We start from the raw sequence: 23,850 nt of genomic DNA, 5'->3' as shown, positions 1-23,850 counted from the left end.
GAGCCCACCTGCTGCAACTAAGACGTGGTGTAACCAAATAGATATTAAAAGAAATATTGTAACGAATTCAATAAAGACTTTAAAAATGGTCCCCATCCAGGGCTTACCTGGTGGCGCAGTGGTTGAGAGTCCGCCTGCCGATGCAGGGGGACACGGGTTTGTGCCCCAGTCCGGGAAGATCCCACATGCCGCGGAGTGGCTGGGCCCGTGAGCCATGGCCGCTGAGCCTGCGCATCCGGAGCCTGTGCTCTGCAACGGGAGAGACCACAACAGTGAGAGGCCCGCGTACAGCAAAAAAGAAAAAAAAAAAGTCCCCATCCAAAAGAAATTAAAAAAAATATTACATATATTCTGATAGATCCCAAACTAACAATTTCAAACAACCATGCCTGATAACTAATAATTGGTCTAGAGAGATTTTTACTGAGGTGATTTTTATTATTTCAACAAGGTGAATTTTACAGAGAGTTTTATACAATTTACAGAGGTACCTTGGTTTTTTCCCCCTGGCTTTTCCCATGGTAGTTCTGCATCACCCCTGAGATAACTTTGCATTCTTTCCATTTGACATAATGATTTGGGACGCTTGCCTTCATGCAAGCCAGAAATAAATGTATTGTCTTAAGTTTCTTCTCATGTTGGGTCTTTGGAGGAGTTTCTTTTCAACAGTCCCTAGTTAACTGAAGATTTTATCAATACTATCATCATCATGTCTGTCATCTGGATTACTTTTCATTGAGAAGGGGGGACTACAGGGTTTGGGACAGAGCTACTTCATCTTCGTCGTGTGTGTGTGAGAAAATACACACAACAAAATTTACCACGTTGATCATTTTTTTTAAACAGTGATATATATATTTTTAAAATTATTTATTTATTTGGCTGCGCTGGATGTTGGTTGCGTTATGTAGGATCTTTGTTGCGGCATGTGAGATGTAGTTCCCTGACCAGGATCGAACCCTGGTCCCCTGCATTGGGAGCTCAGAGTCTTAACCATTGGACCACCAGGGAAGTCCCACCATGTTGATCATTTTTTAGTGTATAGTTCAGTGGTGTTAAATACATTCACATTTTTGTGAAGCCATTACCATCCATCCCCATGATTCTTCCATCTTGTAAAACTGAAACTGTATCCATTAAACAGTAACTTCCCATTGTCCCCTTAGCCCCTGGAAACTAACATTATACTTTCTTTACGACTAATTCAAGTATCTCATATAAGTGGAATCATGCAATATTTGTGTTTTTTGTGACTGGTTTCTTTCACTTAGTATAGTGTCCTTAAGGTTCATCTATGTCATAGCATATTGCAGAATTTCCTTTTTAATATTCCATTGCATGTATGTACCTACCTTTTGCTTATCTCTCCACACGTCAGTGGACACTTGGTTGCGTCCATGTTGTAGCTATCATGAATAATGCTGCTATGAAAATATCCAGATATATCTGTTCAAGATCCTGCTTTCAGTTCTTTTTGGTATATACTCAGAAGTGGAATTGCTGGGTCATATGGTAATTCTGTTTTCAGAATTTTTCGAGGAACTACCATACTGGTTTACGCAGCAAATGTACCATTTTACATGCCCACCAACAGGGCATGGGGTCCAGTTTCTCCACATTCTTGCCAACACCTGTTTTCTGGTTTCTTGATAGTGGCCATCCTAATGGGTGTGAAGTGGTAGATGATCTTAGTCTTTTAAATAAAGGAAAGAGCTAGATGTTTTTTCCCCTTGATTGTCTTGCTCTGAATGCACCCTAGGAGGCTCTTGATTGGGAATCAAATCTGGTAATTATTTAAAATGGCACTTTTGTATCCTCTGTTATAGATTGCTTTGATGGGCTTATTTCCTACCCTCTCCTTTTTTTTTTTTTAACATCAACCAGCCACTTTTCCATATAAAAGACAAGTTATAACCCTTCGCATTCTTTGTGCCTTTTCTTGATAATCTATAGCAGATGAATTGGTAAGACTTCTAGACTACAGTATACCCAGTTCTCAGAATAACTCCAAATGCCTTGACTTTTTGTATTATGAAAGAGTTTTGGTCTTCTTTAGTCATTTCATGTACAGAATTCAAGATCAGATCATATAATACTAGATACTTCATAAGTCCCTAAGATGCCATGGTCTTGTTAATTGGGTATATTATTTGAATGTACTATAGGCATTTAGCTAAAGTTTGATAACATAGGACACCTATACTAAATTCCCCTTTATGTATTTAATGAACAGAATTCAGACCTTCAGGACGATTCTTTGGGTCTCAGAAACTTCTTTAGGGGCAGATACATAGCTAAATTTTCTACAAAATAAAATGGGCTGCAGAAAAAGGGCCTATTGAAATTGCTGAGAAGGGACTATAGAATCTCTTGTTCTATCTAGGAGGGGGGGATCCTTAAATAGGTTTCATTTATCTGTGATATAGTCAGGCCCACCAGAATATATTTCTCAATCTCTGTTAACATAGTTCAGTTTACATTCTTCATTCTTTCATCAAATGTTTGTGTGCCATTTATATCATTAGATACTGTGCTTTTCTGGGAATAGAGAGATAAAGACACAGTTAATGCCCTTTTAGGATGGTAGTATTTGATGGGAAGAAAACACTGATCCTCAACACAGAAAGAAGTATGAACATGGGTTGGAGAGCACAGTAAGGCTTTGCAGAATAAGAACTTGATCCAGAGGGATGAATAGTTTCCTAGACAAAGAGGAAAGGTCATGGGTCAACTGATCAATCTTACATAAAGCAAACCCAAGACCTCTCCAGAACCTTGAGTGACAGAACCTTTTTAAGGCAGTGTTTGATTCTGTGGCCCTTTCTGTCCTTGGGGTGTTTGCCGTTAGTGTTTTTGGACTTAAGAATTTGTTTCTATGAGCACACTACTTGGAAAGTTAGTTGAATGTGGTTGTTAAGAGGGAGCTCAGGCACTTAAGTTAGATTGTCTGGGTTCGAATTCTGGTTTTACCACTTAATAGCTGTGTGACTTTAGGCAAGTTACTTTTTCAGTTTTTTGTCTTTAAAGTCAGAATTATGTGTTCTGACAGCCGGCAGACATTTTTTTCCATGTTCAGAGAAATTATGGTTATGACCCTGTATACTTTGGTAGGAGGTACATGAGTCCCATCATCCAATACACAGCCTGCTTGTTTTCCTGTGACTGATTCTGAACAGTTTGCTTCCATCCTGAGTCTGGCTCTTACTAGAAACTGTAGGCCCCCCTTTAGATTTTGTACTCTGTCTTTATAAAATTAAGACGATTGGACCTCAGCAGAGACCTGTTTTACCATCTGGCAGGGACAGTCTTGGGAGAATCAAGTTTACTGGGATGTTGTTTACTACTAGGCATTGGCAATTAAGGTTTTTTTTAGATGTTGGGGGTAAGAGTTAATTAATTAATTTTTGCTATGTTGGGTCTTTGTTTATGTGCGAGGGCTTTCTCTAGTTGTGGCAAATGGGGGCCACTCTTCATCGCGGTGCGCGGGCCTCTCACTCTCGCGGCCTCTCTTGTTGCGGAGCACAGGCTTCAGACGCACAGGCTCAGTAGTTGTGGCTCACAGACCCTGTTGCTCCGTGGCATGTGGGATCTTCCCAGACCAGGGCTTGAACCCATGTCCCCTGCAGTAGCAGGCAGATTCTCAACCACTGTGCCACCAGGGAAGCCCGGCAGTTAAGGTTTTTGAAGATAATGTTCTGGGAGGTTAACTTGTAGGTGGAAGAAGATGTAAGCAGGAATAAACCACATTTTAATGTATTAAGCTTGTATGTCTGTTGTCATTGAAATCATTTATCTCGCATCTATTCTTATAAAAGCAAACGAAAGGATCCCCATACAGATGAATTCAAATAAATGTTCAAATCTGAGATAATATGATTAAATCAGAGCATGACTGTGGAGTCAGAGTGCCTGTTGTAATCCACTGAATTTGTGATTTTGAGCAAGTTTCACCCCCACAGTTTTTAGTTTCCTTTTATAAAATGGGGATAATACTGGTACCTACTTCAAAGGTGTGTTCAGATTCAGTGCATTCAGATTCAGTGTCTGTTCTGGTGTAAAGCATTTGGAACAGTGCCTACCGTGAGGTGTTTTATTTGTGAATCAGTTTATCGAAGGAATGTGTAAATAGTTCAGAGAGCAAAAACCAAGAACCAAAGCTAAATTAAAGTTGGGGTGCAAAACATTTGACTCTCCTGGCAGGATAGTCAGTAACAAAAAGAAGTAAGCTGGTTTAATGTAATGGATGTCTAACTAGGCTATTACCACTCAGTGAAGGAGAAATGACCTGGAACGAAACAAGCTTAGTATTTGGTTAAGATGTCCTTTGAGTTGTGAGGATTATAATGTTTCAGAGTTTCTGGAACAGTGGTGATTTTCAGTCAGCTACCTGTTGTCCCCAAACTATCAAGAGTCCCAGAAATGATATTTTATTGCCCAAAACTCATGTACCAAACTGCGCATCCACAAGTAGTGATTTGACCATGAGATGCAGTTCTCTGGTTCATAAATTGTGATCATATCTACTGCAGATAGATTTGACAGTCTTCTGCCATCTGAGAAATGCTGAGATCGCATTGATAAAATAGTTGCTGCAATAATGATTTCATGAAATACTAGTGTTTGAGAAGGTTGTGTGAATATAACTGGTGTTAGTCCTCTGCTGATGGAGGTTTTAAGGTTGTGGCTAGTCTAGAGTTTTGGATAAATTAGGGTTTTCACATACTTTTGGGGTATATTATAGTTAGGGTTGTGTTTCTGTTGCTGGTGTAAAAAAAAGGATAAGGATGACACCAGTGTTATGGGAATTTCTCTATAGTCATAATTTGTACAAATTGGTACAAAGCCTGGTCGTAGAACTTTTAGCTCTTTTCTCTTTTGCTTCGTGCTACTACTGTCCCTTAATCTAGTTCCTTCGGGAGTGAAGAAATTCCTGAAGATAAAGGGCTATGAGGAGTAGTTTGGCTTTTAAAAGTAACTACTATAACTCCGTAATAAAAAGGCAGATAACTCAAAAATTGTCATAACATCTGAATGGTATTTTCCAGAGAGCATACAGAAATAGCCAGTTAGCATATGAAAAGATGCTCAACACCATTAGCCATCAAGGAAATGTGAATCAAAATCAGAGATACCACTTCTCGCCCACTAGGATGACTATTTAAAAAAAAAAAAGGGGAACAAGTGTTGGTGAGAGTATGGAGGAATTAGAATCCTCCTCTATTGCTGGTGGAATGTAAAAATGGTGCAGCCCCTGTTAAAAAAAAGTTCAGCAGTTCCTTCCTCAGAAGGTTATCATATGACCCCACAGTTCCACTCCTTAAGTATATATTCAAGAGATTTGAATGCATACTTACATGAATGTTCATAGCAGCATTTTTCATAATAGCCAAAAAGTGGAAAGTCAACTCAAATGTCCATTAACTGATGAACGGATAAGTAAAATGTGGTATACACCTGTATACATTCAGTAAATGAAGTATCGATAGATGCTGCACTATGGCTGAACCTTGAAACATGCTAAGTGAAAGAAGCCAGTTACAGAAGACAACATACTATATAGTTCCATTTATATGAAATGTCCAAATAGGTAAATCCATAGAGATGGAAAGTGGATTGGTGGTTGCCTAGGGCTGAGGGATTTGGGGGTAAATGGGGAATGACTGCTAATGTGTATGGAGCTTTTCTTTTTCGAATGATGAAAATGTTCTAAAATCGATTATAGTAATGGTTGTGCAAATTCTGTGAATATAACCACCATTGAATTGTATGCTTTACATAGGTGAGTTGTATGTGAATTATAGATCAGTAAAGCTGTTATTTAATAATAACAGATAACTGCTACTTTTGTATTTGTACCACAGTCTTTTGTGCATTGTTTTGTGGCTTTTTCAATGAAGGGAATTGTATACTTAATTGAAGCTGGGGTAGTAGAATATCATTGAGTATTTAAAATATATTTCTCCCCTCACATTGTAAAACTATTATATGATCATTGTTGAAAATTTCTAGAGCACAGAAAAATGAAAAAAATCTGTCATCTGGAATAGTACCCAGAGACATACCATTGTTAAATTTTTAGTGGTATTAGATATTTGGGTACAGTTTTTCCATATATAATGTTGCAGAGCTCTACAGTTTAAAAGAATTATGGTCTTTTTTTGGTGTAGCTAGGTTACTTTTTAAATTGCTTTGTTGTTGGAACAACTTAGATGAATTACTGGTTCACTTCTGAGGCGTGTTTTATTTGTTGTTAGTTTTTGAGAACTAGTATGGCAGTGAGCTTGAAATGATACCCTCTTTACTCCACTGCCACTAAATTTAGGCTTTTTTACATGGCTGTGGTTAAAAAAAAAATTGGATGTTTCAAATGAATGTGCTCAGGCTCCCACAGATGGTCTTAAATATGCCTTAATACTTTTTTTTAATGCTTCAGAATTGCATTTTAAAAATTCAGCTGTATTGAGGTAAAGTTTATAATACACTACTTATACACGTAAAATTCGTTGTTTTTTTAAAAATTATTTTTGGCTGAGTTGGGTCTTCGTTGCTGCGTGTGGGCTTTCTCTAGTTGCGGCGAGCGGGGTCTACTCTTGGTTGCGGTGCGCGGGCTTCTCAAATTGTGGTGGCTTCTCTTGTTGCGGAGCGCAGGCTCTAGGTGCGTGGGCTTCAGTAGTTGTGGCTCACGGTCTCTAGAGCGCAGGCTCCGTAGTTGTGGTGTGCGGGCTTAGTTGCTCCACGGCATGTGGGATCTTCCTGGACCAGGGCTCGAACCCGTGCCCCCTGAATTGGCAGGCGGATTCTTAACCACTGTGCCACCAGCGAAGTCCCAAATTCATTGTTTTGATAAATGTATTCAGTTGTGTAACCACCACGGTAGAACAATTCTGTTACCCCCCCAAATTTCCCTTGTACTCCTTTGCTCACAAGCCTCTCACTTCACCCCCATATCTTGGTAACCACTTACTTGCTTTCTGCCTTTATAGTTTTGCATTTTCTATAACTTGATTTAAATGGAATCATAGTCCTTTTTGGTCTGGCTTTTTCCTTTTGTTTTTAAAAATACCTTTATGGGAGTATAATTGCTTTACAATGTTGTGTTAGTTTCTGTTGTACAACAAAGTGAATCAACTATAAGTATACATATATCCCCATATCCCCTCCCTCTTGAGGCTCCCTCCCTGGTCTGGCTTTTTTCAGTTAGCATGTTTTTTGAAATTCATCCATGTTGTTACTTGTATCAATAGTTCATTCTTTTTTATTCTTGAGTAGTATTCCATTGTATGGATGGACATTTGGGTTGTTTTCACCTTTTGGCTATTATGAATAAAATTGCTGTGGACATGTATGTAAAAAAGTCTTTGTGAAGATATATGTTCATATCTCTTGGGTAATACCTAGGAGTGGGCTTGCTTAGTCTTACAGTGTTGAAGTCTGTAAGAAACTACTGAATTGTTTTCTAAAGATCATACCATCTTAATATTTCTATCTAACTTCTGTTTTTAAAAAATATTTATTTGTTTATTTGGCTGGGTCAGGTCTTGGTTGAAGAACATGGGATCTTCATTGCAGCATGCAGGATCTTTCGTTGTGGCGTGTGGGCTCTTTGTTGCGGCACACTTGCTTTTCTTTAGTTGTGGTGCGCGGGCTCCAGAGTGCGTGGGCTCGGTAGTTGTGGCATGTAGGTTCTCTAATTGTGGCTTGCGGGCTCAGTAGTTGCAGCACGCGGGCTCAGTAGTTGTGACACTTGGGCTTAGTTGTCCCCGCAGCATGTGGGATCTTAGTTCCCCGACCGGGGGCTGAACCCAAGTCCCCTGCATTGGAAGGTGGATTCTTAACCACTGCACCACCAGGGAACTCCCCCCACTATGTAACTTCTTGATATTCCTGAAAGGATAATTTTTGGAAACATATCATTTCCTGGGATTACACATAATTTATCATATCATTAAGCAGTGTTTCATAAAGTCACCATCTGCATTGTACTTTAAGGTATGCTTATGCTTAGAATGTGTGCTAAGGGTGCTTGTTAAAACGCAGATCCTTGGGTCTCATCACCCAAAATTCTGACACAGTAAAAGTTGGAGAGCCACATGCTAATATGGCACTTAGTCTTTTCTAAAAGCATAGTTTTCATTATTTATTCAGTTAGTGTTTATTGAGCTGTTTTTGGCTCTTCCTTTGCATTCACGTACATTTTATTAACTATTCCTATACTTGGGATCACCCAAGGTTTATCTGGGCCCCTTTCTTTGCTCGCCACCTAGTGGTGACAAATAAGAACCATACAAAACTTTACTGATGAATGAATGCATAGGAAGTGGACAGTGTGCCCTTCTAAAGGAGGAAGGATTGCAAATACCCAAAGATAAGTTTGTGTTTGTGACTAACCAAATGCTGAGTATATGCTTGCTATATGAATGAATTCCCTTTTTTCCAGTGACTGCTTTTTGGGGAAGTTCAATTTATTTGTATTTAATTGGGGAATAATTTATTTGAGAGAAAATGCATTTTAGAGCCTGTAAATTTAAAACTTTTGTTTTAAACTGCCAACTGAATTATTTTTACTGGGAAACAGATAGGTATGCGCTCCTAGTTCTCTTAATATGGGAGAGATGCCTCCAAGCCATACTTGATACTGTATGAAGTCATTTTGGTTCCATACAATTTATATTCTAGATACTATTTTTTCTGGGCTCTTAATTTACTTTATCCTTTACATGGTTTTAGTTTTTTACTCATACTAGTTTTGATGATTGTGAAGTTATTTTGTTAAAAATTTTTTTCTTTGTTTTACATTAGCTTGACAGCAAAAAGATCTACTGTGATAAGGATGTTTCAGGGCTTCTCTGGTGGTGCAGTGGTTGAGAGTCTGCCTGCCGATGCAGGGGACGCGGGTTCGTGCCCCAGTCCGGGAGGATCCCGCATGCTGCGGAGCGGCTGGGCCCGTGAGCCATGGCCGCTGAGCCTGCGCGTCCGGAGCCTGTGCTCCGCAACCGGAGAGGCCACAACAGTGAGAGGCCCACGTACTGCAAAAAAAAAAAAAAAAAAAAGATGTTTCAACAAAACATAGTTTGTACGGTCTCATTTTATTTTCACTTATAGAAATGGTGGAATCAATGAAGAAAGTAGCAGGGATGGATGTGGAGTTGACAGTTGAAGAAAGAAACCTCCTATCTGTTGCATATAAAAATGTGATTGGAGCTAGAAGAGCTTCCTGGAGGATAATCAGCAGCATTGAACAGAAAGAAGAAAACAAGGGAGGAGAAGACAAACTAAAAATGATTCGGGAATATCGGCAAATGGTGAGATTGTCATATCCTAGACAGGTTTAAAGAATGATGTCTTAGGTGGTGGACTGTTTAAATCATAGCCTAGTACACACGTTGTATACCTGTGTAATGTATATTTTACATTTTAATGTATTTACATCTTTCACCCACCTGGATTGGGAATTATAGGCTATTTCAGGACAGAGGAGAAGAAATTGTTTTCCTTGGAAGCTGCAGAGAGTAGTGTTGAGCACCACACAAGTAAAGAACTAATTTAGTCTCTGTTTTTATTGTGGTAACTACAAAATACTTCCTTGAGTGACTTGAAATTACCATTCAGGACAATTTAACAAATATTTGTGTGCCTATTATGTGCCACACCAGTTGCTAGGTGTTATGTGCAAAGTTGAGACAGTTACAGTTAATATCTTTATGGAAGATCAGTCTAGTCATTGTTTTTTTAATAGAATAGAAAGTATCCGAGGGCATTGGACGTTATTTCATAAAGTTATTGTTTCATATATTACACGTGGGTATATACGGATATGTAATGTTTTATTGTGGGTTTTGGTCAAAAAAGTTTGATCTAGTGCAGTGGTTCTCAACCAGAGGTGACTTTGCTCCTCAGAGGACATTTGGCAATGTCTAGAGGCATTTTGGGTTGTCACAACTTGACAGTTCTGCTGGTATTTTAGTGGGTAGAAATGAGGATACTGCTGAGCATCCTGTTATGCATAGAACAGCTCCCACTGTTGAGAAACTGATTCTAGTGGAACTGATTCTAAACACACTCTTAAGAGTACAGTGAGGGAAATAACAGAAGCAGTCACAAAGTTAGCATGGGGAGTAGTAAATTTGGTAGGGGGAGGGAAAAGGGAAACGTTTACTGACTAACATGGGGAGATATTTGTAATATATATAATTGTGCAAGCTACTGTATTTAATCTTTAAATGACCGTGTAAAGGGTATTACTCCAGTTCATAGATGGGAAAACAGAGGTGTTCTGAGTGATTAACATACCTGGGGTTACAGAGAAGGTGGTTAGCTGGTACCAGTGTGACCATTACTTTCAAATATGTTGAAAAAAGAATATGGATTGTCGGTAGACAAGTTTGGTGTCTCAGAGGGATGAGGAAATGAGCAAGTGCTAAAGAGGTAAGTCTGTGAACTAGATTGTGGGATTTGGGATAAGTAGGAAAGGAAGCAGGAAGCAAAGAGAGGACCTGATAAATTGGGAGAAGATGAAAGAGTCAAGAGGCTGGAATTTAAGACTTCCAGGATAGAACAGCACAGTTAGGAGTATGGACAAGTGAGGGTCATGGAGTTGAGATGAAGGAACTGTGTTGAAACGAACATGATAATACCTTGATGTGATACCCGGAATTGGAGAGGTAAGCTGTAGATACTCAGTGAATGTGGGTGAAGAGCCTGTGGAGATCTACTAATAACAGAAATTGAGAAATTAAAACATAGCGGATGAGCTTCCAAGGAGGAAGGGTTTTGGAGTATTAGGAGAGCAGTCATACTGAGTCAGTGAGGAGTTAAGAGAGTCAGAAATCATCCTTCTCTTAGAGCAGACTATCTTTTCTTGAAAAGCCATAAAGAAGGTAGTTTATTCAGGAGAAAGCTGGTTTTACTTAGGATTAGAAAGAGATTATAGGAGAAGAGAGAGTGGGCGGATTATTTACAGTGGGAAGGAGGAGGTTCCAGAGGGCATGAAATGAATTTGGAAAGGTTGAACAATGTCACTGTAGTAATAGAAAATGGAAAGCAGACTGTGTATATATGTTTAGGAGTAGTGTGCGTTTTGGGCATGATAAACGAATTGGGACGAGTGGCAATATTTCCTTTAGTTTACAGATTTTTGGTGTTGTAACTGGCTATGGATCTACCACTCAGGTGGTTGGCTGTTGAGCATAGTAGTGGTTAGAAATGTGAGCCTTGGAAGCAGAATACCTTGGTTTGAATTTTTATTCCATCCCTTACAAACTGTGACTAACCATGCAACCTTACCTGGGTTCAAGTTCTCACTCTGCCTCTAAGTTCTTTAAGTTAGTGATCTTTGGACGAATATAGTAATCTTTGTTTTCCCATTAAGTGGAGACAATAGTTGCTACCTCGTTAAAGAAGCTACTTAATATAAATGTGCTGCACTTAGTAAGTAGTAATCACTGTTAGTTCTGTAGTTGAACTGTGAGGTTTTTTTAAGCACTTAAGTAATGGCACATAGGAAGAAAGACTTTCATTAACCGGACACAGCTTGTCTCTGCTTTTTTATCAAGAGAGGGAAGGGGGGTTTGGAGAGGGAGGGGTATGCATGTTATCTTCTCCAAAACCAGAGATAGAATGTGATAATTTATATATAATTTCTTAAACAATTTTTTTGACTTTTTTTTCAGGTTGAGACTGAGCTAAAGTTAATCTGTTGTGACATTCTGGATGTACTGGACAAACACCTCATTCCAGCAGCTAACACTGGCGAGTCCAAGGTTTTCTATTATAAAATGTAGGTTCTATACTAGAAGGGAAAATGTCAGATTAAATGTTGGCTCTCTTAGAATCATCACTTTTTTATGTAGGTTTACAACATTTTATTTAATGTTGGAAAGATAGTTACGGGAGGAGTGAGTCTCAAGAATTAAATTAATTTTTGAATACTCATTTGCAGATTCACTGCTAAGTAGAATCAATATTACTGCATTTAAGGTGGTCAAACTATTACTGTAAAAATGTACTAAGTTTTGCTTTACCTATTCATAGTCATTTGCTTGTGTGGGGCTGCCCCCCTAGCTACAAGCAGTGCATTACACAGTTCAGTCTTTTTTTTTTTTTTTGCGGTACGCGGGCCTCTCACCGCTGCGGCCCCTCCCGCCGCGGAGCACAGGCTCTGGACACGCAGGCCCAGTGGCCATGGCTCACGGTCCCAGCCACTCCGCAGCACGAACCCGCGTCCCCCACATCGGCAGGCAGACCCCCAACCACTGCGCCACCAGGGAAGCCCCACAGTTCAGTCTTAACAATTTATATGGAAGTTTTATTTCATGATTAACAAACTGTTGTGCCATTCTTTGGAACCACTTTTTATATTTAATTCTCGTCTATCAAGTGATAAATTTGTTGATTTTTAAGCCTTTTCAGTTAATTTCTCTAGGATTTGGCTTATATTTGGCAATGTGAAATCTCTGAGGAGGAAAACTAAATAGATGAGTCAGTCATTCCTGAAAGAGGCTTTTTGAAATTATTGAAGTATACCGGTTTCATATTTTTGTCACATACGTGATCCTATGTAATACAGAAAACTTTTAACAACTTATTTAAAAAGCATTATTCCTAATTCTGTGTTTTGTTTTTGTTTTGTTTTAGGAAAGGGGACTACCACAGGTATCTGGCTGAATTTGCCACAGGAAATGACAGGAAGGAAGCTGCGGAGAACAGCCTAGTGGCTTATAAAGCTGCTAGTGATATTGCAATGACAGAACTTCCACCAACACATCCCATTCGCTTAGGTCTTGCTCTCAATTTTTCCGTATTCTACTATGAAATTCTTAATTCCCCTGACCGTGCCTGCAGGTAGGTCATGAAGGAGAACAAACGCTCTCACTATGAAAGTAAAATAGGGTTACAAAGGAGAATAGCAACTTGTTTTTTGTCTTGTTCCTTGGGACTGCCTTCGTTGGCTTGGCCCTGTAATAAAGAATTATTCTGGCTTTTAATGCAGCTGTTTTGAATGATATAAAGACAGACCTATCTCATTTCACTAGGATAGCAGTTAGGATAATTATGTTGATGGGGAAAAATTTGATTGGTAGATTGAAAAGAATCTTGTTACAGAGTAAGAGGAAGGAATGAGAAATTTTCATAATAGAATTATCTTCATTTCTGTATATTAGCTTTCAGTCTTTATCGCATGTGTTTAATATAGTTATGCTCTTAGTGTACATGTCATTTTGTATTTTCTGTCATAAAATTTGGCATCCTATTGACGTATGTGAAAGTACTCCCCCATTTATACTTCAGATTGTTCCCTTTTTTTTTTTGGGGGGGGGGTGGGTACGCAGGCCTCTCACTGTTGTGGCCTCTCCCATTGCGGAGCACAGGCCCCGGACGCGCAGGCTCAGCGGCCATGGCTCAAGGGCCCAGCCGCTCCGCAGCATGTGGGATCTTCCCGGACTGGGGCACGAACCCATGTCCCCTGCATTGGCAGGCGGACTCTCAACCACTGCGCCACCAGGGAAGCGCTGTTCCCAATTTTTGATACACATATAAATTTAAGGAATATCTTTATGTACATAGCTTTTTACTTTTTAAATATATATAACATGAAGTTTAGCGTTCTTTTTTTTTTTAATTAATTTATTTATTGGCTGCATTGGGTCTTTGTTGCGGTGTGTGGGCTTCTCGTTGTGGTGGCTTCTTTTGTTGTGGAGCACGGGCTCTAGGTGCGTGCGTTTCAGTAGTTGTGGCTTGCGGGCTCTAGAGCGCAGGCTCAGTAGTTGTAGCACACGGGCTTAGTTGCTCTGCAGCTTGTGGGATCTTCCCGGACCAGGGCTCGAACCCCTGTCCCCTGCATTGGCAGGCGGATTCTTAACCACTGTGCCATCAGGGAAGCCCTAGCATTTTGTTTTTAAATGTGCAATTCAGTGGTATTAAGTACACACACAGTATTGTCTGTCACCACTATTTCTAAAACTTTTTCATCACCTGAAACAAACTGATCACTAAACAATAACTCCATATTTCCTTCTGCCCCAGTCCCTGGTAATCTCTACTTCCTGTCTTTATGAGTTTGCCTATTTTAGATATCTCATATAATAGGAATAATGTATTTGTTCTTTGTAACTTCAGTGTTCTTGAGTATGTAGGAATCACATATTCCATGAAAGGAGAGATTTTCCTGATGTAAGGTGGATTCATTTGAATGCAAATAAATATTAATTTATCTGAAAATATTCTAAATGTTGCTAGTCGAGTTTGTCCAAACAGGTAATATGTCTTGACTAATAAAGAAGCTATAGCTGTTTAGCTGATAGTACTCGTTGAATCTCTCATTGCCATTCTCCAGGCTAGCTGTCCCACACGTAGCTTCAACTTAGTCCTTTCCATGCTTTTGCTTTAATCGGAAGTGTGCTATTTGTGCTCTTTTCCTACCCATTAATTAGTTCAAATATGACTTCCCCATTTGCTCCTCCTCTTGGGTCCCTAAAGTACTTTCTCCAGGATAGCACTTCATCCTCCTATTATAGTATTTATGTGTCAGTCCCTCTATTCTTAGATGTTTTAAAAAGTTCATTGTGGACCCAGGTTATGTCTCTCTTTCCTCTTTTCTTTTCCCCACCCGTGTCCATCGTCACTTGGTGTACATAGTACACAGTACTCAATAAGTGAATGTGAATTTTGTTTCATTTTAACTGTAGTAATTCGCTTATGTGATCACATTTTTGTGAGTTATAGATTGCCTAGTTTTCTTCCTTGCTCCATTAACATTAAATTCTGTTGGATTAAATTGTGATACTGTCTCAGAATTTTCTTTTTGCATTGAAACTTTGGTGAACTGTTGACTAGAATTTGGAAATACCTTTAATATGCATGTATTTTGGTGGTGGATTAGAATGGGATTTGGTCTGCTTGTCAAAAGCATAGTCATAAGTGGAACTCCAAAAGTTCCACTAGTTCCAAAGTTGCTGGATTACAAAATTAAAAAGGGAATTAATAGGAAATTAATTTTCATCAGTTACATCTGCTTTTCCTTTATTTCAGTGCCTAAACCCAAGCATTCAGTGTCGATATTACTGTGTGATAACTGAAGAAAAGACTGAAATTTAACTTATGTCATTTCCAATTCTGGTTTTGGACTTTTTTAGTTTATTTTTGTAATACATTTATGTAAACACTTGTAGGTTGGCAAAAGCAGCTTTTGATGATGCAATTGCAGAACTGGATACGCTGAGTGAAGAAAGCTATAAGGACTCTACGCTTATCATGCAGTTGTTACGTGATAATCTGACACTATGGACTTCAGACATGCAGGGTGATGGTAAGGAGACTGAAGTTAAAGTGTTGTCTCTTTCAGTTGTTGGATCTGTTTACTCTTAGAAGTTGGAATTTCTTTACATTAAGCTACAATTTAGACTCAACAGCCTTTCCTCCAAACTATCAAATTTTGATTACTGCCTTTACCGGAAATGATATCAAAGTACAGTCTTCCATTTTGGTCTGTAAGATGATAAAAGACCTGTTTGGGAAAGGGGATGTTTTGTTAATATTCAAAGATTTAAAGTTTTGCCTCTGATACTGTTTGCTAAACTTAGTTTACCTCTTCTCTCACACTGTGTTTTGAAAGATGGAGGGAGAGGAAGCAGTTCATATTATCATTACTCAGATTCAATTTTAAGGGGTCTAAGGTTAATTGTATTTGATTGTCATGATCATTGCTTTGGCTGAGTGGTAATCCTCAGGTTAAAACTAGATGGTTAGGGGGAAGGGTAAGCTGTGACAAAGTGAGAGGGTGGCATGGACATACATACACTACCAAACGTAAAATAACTAGTGGGAAGCAGCCGCATAGCACAGGGAGATCAGCTCGGTGCTTTGTGATCACCTAGAGGGGTGGGATGGGGAGGGTGGGAGGGAGGGAGACACAAGAGGGAAGAGATATGGGAATATATGTATATATATAACTGATTCACTTTGTTATAAAGCAGAAACTAACACACCATTGTAAAGCAATTATACTTCAATAAAGATGTTAAAAAAAAAACAAAAATAACTAGATGGTTATAAGCAGATGTTTATGAAGCATCTTTTCTGTGTGGAAATCTTTTATCTAAAAAAAGAACTAGTGTTACCTCTGTATTCTACACAACAAATGGCATGTCCTGCCCATAGGTCCTTATTTAAGAGGTCTGTGTAGTGTCTTGTTTTCTAGCGTTGCAGTTGTAAATAGTTACTAGAATATTTTATAAAATTTAATCTTGTGATGGGAGGTGGGGTGGGGTGGGTGCTTAATGTTTCTTCCAGTTGTAAAAGGCCAAATTTGTCACGTTTCTTGATTTTAAAGGATATTTTATTCTGCCCATTTCTAAAGAATTGTTTTAATCCATGATACATCATTGAAGGAGGGGGGATGGGACAGGGAGATGGACACAAACTAGTGTGGCATGATAATTATGAGAGTTTTTGTAATTGGTGGTGGTGATATGGGGAGTGGAAATAAAGTTTCTTGTCATTTTCAGCTACAGATCCTTTAAGAGTGTATTACCCAAACTGAAGCATATGTTGTATTGCTTGAGGCTAGCTGTACTTTCCGTTGGTCAAACCAACATGTTGTACTGTATTTGGAAGCATACTTTTTAAAGATGTATTTGAAAATGGGTGTCAGGGCATGTAGGTTGGCAGTGGAAGGATAGAGTCAGATTTTAGAATTACCTTGAGTCATGGTCCTGAAGTGAGAATTAGGTGACTCAGCTTCTAAAGTGCACCAGCTTGATGAACTATTTAGAAACTTGACTAGGGTTGGCATGAGATATGTGGCACATGTGACCTACTTGCACACTTTACCGACAAAGCCAGATGGAGTCACAGATGACTTTTCATTCAACACAGCACTTGAGGGGCAACCAGTACCAGTCTGTGGGACTCAAAACCAATTTAACTATCTCTGAACTAATGACTAAGGTTCCTTCCAGCTTTAAATTCTATTGTATTCTAACAATAACTACTAAGAAGAATGGCCAGATAGCTGTGGACTCTTCACAGTCACCCCCAGCTCAGAGAAGACTAATATCTCTGCCTGTTTGAGGGGATAAAAGGAAAGCATGTGGAGAGTTTGGTAAGCGGTTATTGACCTATAAGTAAGCTCTATACCCCTTTGACCTCTGGGGATGTTTTTTTGAGGGTGAAAAGTAACAAAAAGAAGGTGACTTTGAAAAGCAATTTTTTTTAGACATTTGATGCCAGCTCTTATAACTAAGTTGCTAGATTACAAAAATAAAGTCTATATTTTTCATTATCACTCATAACCAGGAATTGATTGAAGGTAGACTGTATGTCACTCCATTTTTATACAGAACCAAAGATATGCTTTTTCTTGGTTATTGAGCATTGTTTTATGAAATGGATCATTTAAAAATAGGGTATCTTTAGATTTGTTATGTTTTCATAGTTGGGAAGGTTCTTTGTACAAAATGTTTTATTACATTTTAGGGTAGATTTCTCTTTAATCCTAAAACACTTAAAAATCTAGTGAAATTCAGTTGCATCAGTTCCTTTTCATTTTGTAAATTGACCAATTAATTAAATTTGGTCGAAACAGACTGATTTTCATTTAAGAGGTTTGTCACAAAATATTTGGAATTAAGAAGCAGTTTAATGTGAAAAATTCAAGTGGTCTATCTTGAAATTTTAGCAATATTAAGCTATCTGGATTTACAAATTGTTGTCGGTACTAGGAAATTATTTGCCAGTTTTGCTAAAAGGTAGAGCATTACATGTTTCATTAAATTGGTTTTGTGATTTAGAATCAATGCTGAATGTAGAAGAATTTTGGTCATGAAATTGGTCAGGATGTTACTTGCATTTATTTTAAGGATTATTTAGATGGTTTTCTCCTTTTTTACTTTAAATATGAAAAATGGTGTCAAAAACCTTTTGAATTGAGGGTTTCTAAAGGAAGAAGTATATATTCACAAGCCTTTACTTACACGTTTATATGTTATTAACAGCAGAGTATGTTAATGTCTGTCTGGGTCTTTTGAAACATAATTCTTTAAAGGGAGCACCACTTTTTCTCATCAAGTGATTTCAGTCCTTTTCTCTTAACCTGTGGTCAGAGGACTGTTAAATACACAAGTCCATAGAGAGGAAATGTGTTCGCTCTGCCCGTTCCCCTCCTCCCCTCCAAATCTAGAAACTGGGCAAAGAAATATGTATCTGAAGAACCCTTTTTGCCCCCCTTCTGTATACCTTTTAAGAGGATATTATTACATCCTCTTAAAAAGGAACAGATTATTTCTTAGAGTGAAGTTCATACAAAGTAAAAGGATCAAAATCTGACTCCCCTAAATCATTGATGTTTCCTTTGTCCTGCTCTTGGTTTATTTTTCTTGTAATGTTGCTTTCATATGATTGTTCTCCCTCCCTTTCTCCTTGCAATATAGATTCCTAAAGGAAAATCCAACTCTTCCTTTCCTAAAAACTCTACTTTGTAAGTCATTATCATGGCACAGTGAATTCTGCTTTTAGTTTTGGTTCTTCACTAATCATGCCTGCATATCATCATCTTGTCGCTTAAAAAACTGCCTGTTCTACATTCCAGGATGTGAAACCTTCTAAGACATTTATGATCTGCTACCCCTGTCTACCTCTGTTTGGGTGTGACTTATGTGACAGTATTTTTATGCCAAAGTTACTTGGAACTTTTGGCAAATCTAATGGTTGCTTATGAGTAAATTAGAGTGTGCTCTGTTGTTGTATGTTAACCATATTTTGGCAGTGTATGGCTGTTAAAAATGAGAGTGAACGTTCCTATCATTTCCTAAGTTTGAATACATTATTCTTTGGGGGAACAGTTGGGTGGACCATCATTTTTTCCCTCAGTAAATAGTTACTTTTGTCTTTCCTTGCACGACTTTTTCTAAATGTGATTCAAAAATCTTTATGTACATTAAGTACTTTTACACAATCAGTGTCAAATATTTTTATCACAAAAATGTTAAAATGACTGAAACTATCTTTACTTAACCCTTATTGTCATGACAGCATTTATTGTATCAAGGTCTTTAAGACTGTTTAAAAGCATTCCTCAGAGTTTTGCTTTATGTCTGTAGGCAGCCGGTCTTAGTGTCATTTGTCCATTCTAATTAAGTAATTTAACAAGCACTATGAATGGATGGGTTGTCTGAACTATCATATAATGATTGTTGGGTTAGTTAATTGATTTTCATTTATTTTGATCAAACTAGTAACTACATAGGAATTACAAGTGGTTTGTTAAAGAAGAAGAATGTAACTTTTACATGTTTATTTTTTGGCAGAAGCCTGCATGCTTCCTTATTATGGCTGACTTATTTAATGCTTATTAATAGGTAGATGATTCTCTGGTAAATAGGCTGGCTTTCTGTTGCATGTCATAGTGCAGTTGAAACTCCTCAGGCTAATCATCGTGTTCAAAGGGAAAAGAAAAGTGGCATGAGAGAACTGGTCCAAATGCCCTTCTTTAATAACCTCAGTGGTCTGGTTTACTTTGAGCATGCTATTCCACTCTGGAGTGAGAAATTGTGATTATGGTTTGGTGTGACTGTCCAGGATACAAAATGTGTAAAATATCCGTTTACAAAAGCAGAATCCTCCCTCTAAAACTATAGAACTCCTTTGAAGAATTTTACTGCTCAGTTCTCATACTGAAACATTTCTAATAATGGGGCCTGCAGAAAAATTAGATTTTGCAAAAAATTATAACATACTCTTGGTTCTTGAAGAGGTGAGGTTATTGAGAAAGAGTATTTTGACTCAAGATATACATGAAAGCTTGAAAATCATTTTAACAATATGGTTACCTGGCTGTTTGTCTAAGAGCTTTTTTAGCATAAAAACACTGACTTTTACTATGCATCAGTTTTTTTTCATCCTGTTGATCATTCAGGACCTTGATCCAGCAGCACCTCTTGGCTTAGGCATCTCAGGTGTCAAGGTAGAAATCCTTTGCCTGTCTGTGTTCAAACCAATTGTAGCAAATATAAGGAGTCTTTATGCTTGGAATGATACCTTTGTGACCACAACAGCCTAGTTTAGTCATTATGAAATAATTAACTGTCATTCTTCTTTGCAGGTGAAGAGCAGAATAAAGAAGCGCTGCAGGATGTGGAAGATGAAAATCAGTGAGACATAAAAGCCAACAAGAGAAACCATCTCTGACCACCCCACACCTTCCCATCCCACCCCTCTTGGAAATTCCCCCATTGTCACTGAGAACCACCAAATCTGACTTTTACATTTGGTCTCAGAATTTAGGTTCCTGCCCTGTTGGTTTTTTTTTTTTTTTTTTTTTTAAAAAAAAAAACAGTTTTCAAAAGTTCTTAAAGGCAAGAGTGAATTTCTGTGGATTTTACTGGTCCCAGCTTTTAGGTTCTTTAAGACACTAACAGGACTGCATAGAGGCTTTTTCAGCATTACTGTATTGTCTCCTGCCAGATGTGGCAAGATCACCATTAGAAATGGAAATTACATTCGAAAGCCATTAGACTTTTAGGTGATGCAAGCATCTAAGAGAAAAGTTAATCACACTATAGAGGTGTATGTGGTATCATTTTCCCTTTTTCTAATTGTTTAAATTGAACTTTATACCAATGTTTAAAAATAATTGGATGTTAGCTTGAGATGGTTAAAGGTGGTTTGGGGAGTTTGTTGTAATGGTTTTGCTGTAAAAAGTGTTTCAAACTCTGCTGAAATGTTGCTGAAAAGCATGGTGCTGGTAACAGTTCAACAATCCGTGGCTGCTCATTCTTGCCTACTTTACTCTCCCTCTGAAGCAGGTTAGCATTGAAGGTGGTAATGGAAAAGCCTGCATGCGTGTTCAATTCTTTGTTTCTTCTCCTTCCCTCTCCCCCTGGGCCCTGCCCCTCCCCTCCTTCGCTCGCTCAACCTCTTTTGTTCAGTATGTGTAACTTGAAGCTAATTTGTACTACTGGATATCTGACTGGAGCCACAGATACAGAATCTGTATTGTTCTTACTGAAACACAGCATGGATTAACATTAAACTTAAATAAAACAAACCTAAATTAAAAATGCCAAACATCATTGCGCCTCCATCCTTTATCCTTCTAAAATAAAATCTCTAGTCTGAACATATTGATTATATTGTTTGCCTGAATGTGAAAAAGATCCCATTTATTTTTTTCCTTCCTTAAATCACTTGTCTGTTTCCCAAAAATGATGTATATTTCTGGGGGGAAAATACCTGTAACCTGGTTGTGAAGAACAAGTATAAGTAGCGCAAGTATCCTGTCTTCTAAACCAGATAACAACACAATGTTTATTTTAATCATTAAAGTGCAAGTGTGTATTTATAATACAAGGTGTAATTGTGGATCATCTAGCATGGAATTTTTGGGGTTGTGCAACGAAAGGCTGAATATGTGAATGTGTCAGAATAATCCTCCTTAGGCTGAGGGAAAAATCCCCCCTGCCCCAATTAGTGACAGGAGCAGAGAAGAATGATTAAATTCATTCTCAGTAGTACACGTACACATGGTAAAACAATAGTATGGTAGTCCCCTTTATTAGAAACACTCAATGTAAGTAATATTTTCCAGAGATCATATACATCAGTGTATATAGATATTTAGTTAGTATAGATCATTGTCAGGCATTGAGATCTGTCTCATTCAAATGACTGCCTCACATTGATGTACTCCTGATTTTTGGAAAAAAAAAACAGTTGACTACTTTTGGACATTCAGATTATTTCCAGCCTTGCTGTTGTAAATGGTGCTGCAGTAAATGCATGTGTATCTGTACGATACATTTCTAGATTTCTTTTGTTAGAAAACATATACTTTTCAATTGGTAAATACTATCTCCCTCCAAGAATTGTTCGACATTATAGCCCCATCAACAGTGTATGAGACTACTAGCTTCACCACACTGGACTTGTTGCTAAATGAGATGTTGACACCAAAAGTATACTTTGGGCTTGAGTTCTTCGTAGTAAAGACTTGGGAAATCAGTAGATTAGTGATGTACTTAGTAGTTCTTACTAAAATAAGTGTATGTAGAATAAACAATGTTTTTGTGAATTGCTTTTCCGTCAGATAATTGGAGACGATTGTATATAAATTGTACTCTTTGGAGCTACCTTCAAGAGATAATCAGATTTGTTTTTTTTCCAGCAGTAATGTTGCCAAGTGTTGTCTGCTGCATCTCAGTCCAAAACTAGAGGAATTTGTTGAGCTCTATCACAGATTTTTAAAGAAACTGCTAATAGATTAGATTCAGGGTTTTGCGGGCCGCTCCCACACTAAACACTAATGTGTGAATGCCTGGACTTGGAAGAGTTTGAGTGAACACGTAGGTAATCTTTTTACAAAATAGTCTGGTTTGTGGAGGTGATTCTGCCAAGTTGGGTTGTCACATGAATTTGTTCAGTGAAAGAGTTCCTTAGTTGACTATGTAGACTTCTATTTGTGTTCAGCAAATTCAGGAGGCCATGAGCATTTTCAGTGGTGTGGCAATTTTGGTATGGAGAAAAAAGGACTTGCCATCCAAAGAAATTAATGAAGGCACTTAGGAAGGACAGTGGTGATTAGTACAGGTCTTTAGAAAGATCCCTATCAAAGATTGGAAGACAGCGAGCGAAGACTGCAGAAAGGTGACAGCCCTGTGAGGACAGTGTTACTTCACTTCCTGTATCTGTTGTCTGGGAGGTGGAGTGTTTGTTTCAGCTCCTGGTTTAGTCATCTGTGAGGATCAGTTGATTTTGATAGAAACTTGAGTTACCATTACAACTTGAATGCAGTTGTTTTGATTTTTTGGTAATTGCTTTGAAAAAGGTTTTAAATTCAAAGGTTTTCTAAAATGTTAGGAGCAGCAATAAATGGGTTTATACCCATACTTGGGTTCTGTGATGGGTGGCCAGAAAGGAAGATCTCCAAAATTATATTTTGCTGCTTTCTAGGAAGACAAGAATTGTAAGTTAGATCATAGTAAGGGCATGTTGATGGACTAATACAAACAGTGACTCCTGCTCCAGACGAATGCCACTTGAGAGTTTTACAAAACAAAATCCCATATTAGTTGCTATGCTGTTGATCCTAGGACAGTAGAAGAGTGGTCATGCTGAAAAAATTGCATAAAGATGAATCTTGCTTTGCTTTGAAATTTTTAACAAGTTCACAGGGATCCCTGGTAAAATTCTGGGGTGCTTCATTAAAACAATTGTTTTTCCTTCTTTGATTTGGATTTAAAGTTTTATTTTCCCCCTCGAAATTTTTTTTAAAATTGAGGTATAGTTGATTTGCAATGTTAATGAGTTTCAGGTGTACAACAGTTTTTAAAGGTTATACTCCATTTATAGTTAAAATGTTGGCTATATGTATAGTTTACCTCTTAATTCCCTACCTGTATCATGCCCCTTCCCCCTTCCTCTGCCTACTGAAAAGGAATTGCGAGCTTTTAGAGGAAGTGGTGATACTGGATCCAACCCAGATCAGCAAAATTAAACCGTCCAACAAGATAAGACATAGCTCTCATTTCTTTGAGTTCCTAGACTTGTGATTGGTATTGACAACTAATAGCTAACATTGAGTATCAGCTATGTACCAGGCACTGTGCTCATTAGGCAGTGTCTAGCACATAGGTACTCGATAATTAGGTAAGTTTTCCATCTGCGTTTTTTAAATAGGAAAACTGGGATGGGAGAAGTTGAGGTACTTGTCCAAAGCCACAAAGCTAGTAGTATTCAAACAGGATTCAGAGTTGGGTTTGTATGACTGAAGAGCCCATGCTCTTAACCATTAAGCATTCTCTTTCTTTTAGGCTGTTAGTGTTTTATTGAAATATATTTTCTCTACCCTAAAGTGATCAT

The 23,850-nt window shown here is 38.1% G+C and overlaps 1 protein-coding gene across 1 annotated transcript in view; it reads left to right on the top strand.

Annotated features, from left to right (window-relative positions):
- The window catches only part of YWHAE (tyrosine 3-monooxygenase/tryptophan 5-monooxygenase activation protein epsilon), a 44,712-nt gene extending 23,652 nt beyond the window's left edge, over positions 1 to 21,060 (top strand). The window contains exons 2-6 of the mRNA XM_082861441.1: positions 9,103 to 9,302; positions 11,670 to 11,776; positions 12,634 to 12,840; positions 15,168 to 15,304; positions 20,096 to 21,060. Coding sequence (XP_082717567.1) covers positions 9,103 to 9,302; positions 11,670 to 11,776; positions 12,634 to 12,840; positions 15,168 to 15,304; positions 20,096 to 20,148 — 704 coding nt within the window. The 3' untranslated portion in view covers positions 20,149 to 21,060. The remainder of the gene's footprint in view (positions 1 to 9,102; positions 9,303 to 11,669; positions 11,777 to 12,633; positions 12,841 to 15,167; positions 15,305 to 20,095) is intronic.
- Positions 21,061 to 23,850: the final 2,790 nt, after the last annotated feature.

This window comes from Leucopleurus acutus (assembly GCF_964270905.1).
Source record: "Leucopleurus acutus genome assembly, chromosome: 19".
Lineage (NCBI taxonomy): Eukaryota > Metazoa > Chordata > Mammalia > Artiodactyla > Delphinidae > Leucopleurus > Leucopleurus acutus.
This window is presented reverse-complemented; position numbering and strand designations above follow the sequence as displayed.